At 34.9% G+C, this 4,167-nt stretch overlaps 1 protein-coding gene across 1 annotated transcript in view; it reads right to left on the bottom strand.

The window, feature by feature from the left end:
- The window catches only part of LOC106868623 (uncharacterized), a 5,842-nt gene extending 3,142 nt beyond the window's left edge, over positions 1-2,700 (bottom strand). The window contains exon 1 of the mRNA XM_014913968.3: positions 1-2,700. This exon is cut by the window's left edge and continues 3,142 nt beyond it. Coding sequence (XP_014769454.2) covers positions 618-1,883 — 1,266 coding nt within the window. The 5' untranslated portion in view covers positions 1,884-2,700 and the 3' untranslated portion in view covers positions 1-617.
- Positions 2,701-4,167: the final 1,467 nt, after the last annotated feature.

Raw genomic sequence — 4,167 nt, 5'->3', positions numbered from 1 at the left:
ACACACGCATGATACTGGAATATATTTTTAAAAGTCATTGTCTCCAAAAAACATTGCAGAATTGCCACTGCCCAAGAGAAATAGAAAGATGGTCGATATTCTTGTCTTTCATTTTTCTCTATGAAATAACGAAGGAAGCAGGCAAGAATTTCTCTTCTTTTTATTTTTTTTTATTTCATTTTTAATTATTTATTTTTCTGGAACAAAAATATCATCTGGAAAAAAAAAAAAACCCAACTTATTTTGTTTTTGTTTTCTTTCAGCCAATGTAAATTATCGTTATTTCAATAGGGGTGGCCTTTATATCATTTATAATTTGGTCATTATCATAACCATACTGTTGTAGCAGTTGTTTTTTGTTGGAGGAGGTTAGAATTTGCTAGTTCGATTCAAGGTTTGGAGGAACAAAGAAGTGATACGCATCAAATCACTTAAAGGTTCCCTGCTCCTTGCTTGGAATTAATGACAAGAGTTGCCTGTTTTGCAAACATCGATGCATGGAATTATCAAAGATAAGGAAAGACTTAATAAATCTGGCATTTAGATTTTTTTTTTCTTTTTTCTCTTTTCATGTCTGAAGCAAATTTTTAGCTTGAAAATCTCATTGGTGTATTACTTCATGCACTGGTTTCGAGTGCTGATTGAAACTTGGGTTGCATAACAGCTGTTGGTATACTACTTTGCATGCTTGTCTGCAGGCTAGGCTGAAGAGTGGTCTGCAGGCTAGGCTGAAGAGTGGTCTGCAGGCTAGGCTGCATGCTAGGCTGCATAGTAGACTGCATGCTAGGCTGCAAACTGGTCTGCATACCTGTCTGCAAGCTCTGAATGGGCTGCATTGCCTGGATAACCTGGACTGGCTGCCGCTGTGGTTGGCCTTTGCTTGGAGTGGGCTGGGGAGGATGGTAGGGAGGAGGCGGGTAGTCGTCGAAGATGTATGTCGTATGCGTTCGGTGCTCTTTGGCGAGGGTCGCGTGCGTACGCAGGCTGTGGTGGCGTTCTGCTGTCGATGCAGCCTGTGCACTGATGCTTTCATAGCTTCTTCTTTCCGGGATCACCTCATAGTAGTTCTCCGAACTTGACTGCGAGTAGTCGGCCTGCTCGCGGTCAGAGAGCGAATGGTTCACGTAGAATATGTCATGGGTCATAGTTGCTTGGCTCGAGGTTACTGAGCCACTTGTTTTACGCCGGACAGCTACGCACCACAATGAGAAGAAAAGAACAGCCAAAATCAACATCACGCCGGACACAACACCAAAAATAACAGCATAAAGGTTTGTACCATTGTTCTGTTTGGGAGGAATATAAGTCTTGGAGAAAGACAGGGCATCTTCTTCACAGGTTCCATAGAATCCTGTAATATTAAAGAAATAGTTTAAGTTTAAGTGGGTTTTAGAACTACAACGACTTATAGCAAAATACCAGGTTCGGGCACCAGTTGATCGAAATGTCCGTTCGCCAATACACACATAAATTGATTTACCTGTTTCGTTCGATATTTTACAACCTACAGATTTGTGATTCCCCGTGTAGAGGGGTATAATTTGGTTATTATCTGCAGGTAAAATACGTTCCCTTTCTGAACACGACATTTTGTCGTTGAGTGTACGCAACTGGTCGTCATAATAAATCAGCAGGTTTGCACAGCATTCACTGACCGGGTACCATAACTGGTACTGAATTTTTGCCATGTCTCTGTGGAATGTCTTTTGAATTAAATAGCCGTACCACGGCAAACGAGTGTAGATGCACCCCTTGACGATGCAAGGCGGTTGCTGAGCATTAGCCAGTCCAAGAACACAGACAATCAGCACAAACAGATCAATGTAGAACGGTCGAGAAAAAGAAATGGTAAACGCTAATGGTTTTTCTTTATTTACTGCCATGTTTGCTGCAATATCGGTTTTTATGATTCTAATAAATTCTTCGGTGTTTTTCCTTTCTGACAAATAAAATATGTTTCCAAGTTTGAAAAATTCCTTGTTTAGATTGGATTTGGTTTAATTTAGTTTGAAGAAGGTTTGTTGGCAAGTTTGGATTTTAATGTTTTTTTTTTATTTTTCCCCTCTTTGACTCCTAGTAAAAAAACCAAGTTTCCTTGAAGAATTAGTAATTAATAATATCCATTTAGGTATAATTGGTAAAAATGGTAAATAAAATCTGTACTCCACGTGGTTCCTTTTGAGATGGGTAAATCCTTTTGAGGCTCTGAATATTAGGAAATGGTGAGGCAGAGATTGAAAGCAACACAGAATCAGTCACATTGCGATATTCAGCAACTACAAATTGAAACTTTTTGGATAGCTAAAATACAAGAAAGCAACTTGCTCCGAACCCTATGAATATAAATATATATATACCTTAGCCCTTAATGAACCTAGTGTTTTTATGGTGTGTTAAACAAAAGAGAAAGGGAAAAATAATATATGAATTTAAAATAATATATAAAGTTTATAGATAAGTGTTTGTGTTATATAGACAGTGTCATATAGACATGTGTATGTGTGTATGCATGTATGTATGTTTGAGTGTATACAAAGAAATACAAAAGAATAGGACTACATTTCTGCAAAATATAAACTTAAAAAATGGAAAAAAAAAAAATCCTCCACAAAAACAATCGAAAATGACAAAAGATTTTCTGGGTTTTTTTTTCAAATCTTAAATTTCATTGCATCAAACACACACATATATGATATATATATATATATACATATATATATATATATATATATATATATATATATATATATATATATATATCTTTATATATATGTGTGTATATATATATATATATGTGTGTGTGTGTGTGTATGTGTGGGAGTGTATATTTTATATATATATATATATATATATATATATATATATATAATATTTTATATATATATATTATATATACATATATAGTGTATGTGTGTGTATGTATGTATGTATGGGAATGCCTGATGCTTTTGTGTATGTGTGTGTATATGTGTGTGAGTGGATGTGTCTAAATGTGTGGATGGATATAGAGGAAAAGAAAGACGAAAAATGTAGCAAATGGAATCCTTAAGCCGTTATTTCACAGGTGAATGAAGGTTACTTAGAAGATCCATGTTTGAAAGGTAAGTACGTTCCTTTGGTAAATATGCCACGTTGCTTCTGGTGTTTTTATAGTTGTTGTTGTTGTTATTATTATTATTATTATTATTATTATCCTCGTTGTAAAGTAATAACAAAAGAATCGGTAACATTGAACCAGATAGGTAGCAAGCCGCCAGGTCTGCAAACAGCAAGATGAGGAGAGTTCTTTCTCGGTTCTTTAGCAACAGACAAAATATTGCTAAATCAGTGCCAAGCCTGGAAGTAAAAAAAAGAAAAATGAAAGTCGTTAATAGTTTTTCTTAGTAAGAAGAATGAATAATAGTTGTGGATGTGTGTGTACACACACACACACACATACATACATACATATATACATACATGAAGAGTGCTGAAAAGTTCTTGGCTTGAAGGATGTCATGAAAGGTCTAGTTGGGGACCCATCCTTCCAAGATTTTTTTCAGGGCTTAAGAAAACTGAGGGACTGCTGCAATAATCCTGGGGTGGATTTAATCAACTGACCCTCCTTCTCGCGGACTTATTGGCCTTGTGCCAAAATGTGATGCCAATTTTAATTTCATGCTTCTGAAAATACACATCATGCTGTACAAGCTTGTCTGACCATTGTATTTTCAGAGACATGAAACTAATATTAGCTAACAGTCTAATGCTGTGTATATTTAATGATATTTATCTCTCACTGGATGGAGTACTTTTCTTGTTGATGCTACCAATAATGTAACAGTACACTTTATGAATATATAAACACACACACACACACACACACACACACACACACACACACACACACACACACACACACACACACACACACACATACATACAGATATATATAAATATATAAACATAAATATATACATATATATATACAGATATATATGAATATATATATATATATACATATTCACACCTATATATATATATATATATATATATATACATATACATACATACATACACATATATGTGATGTGTGTATATATATATATATATATATATATATATATATATATATATATTTATGCACACATACATATGTGTGTGTGTGTTTGTGTGCATGCACGTATC

This window comes from Octopus bimaculoides, chromosome 14, assembly GCF_046866305.1.
Source record: "Octopus bimaculoides isolate indiv1 chromosome 14, ASM4686630v1, whole genome shotgun sequence".
In the NCBI taxonomy this organism is placed as follows: domain Eukaryota; kingdom Metazoa; phylum Mollusca; class Cephalopoda; order Octopoda; family Octopodidae; genus Octopus; species Octopus bimaculoides.
Note: the sequence above shows the minus strand (reverse complement) of the source record. Positions and strands in the feature narration are given on the sequence as shown.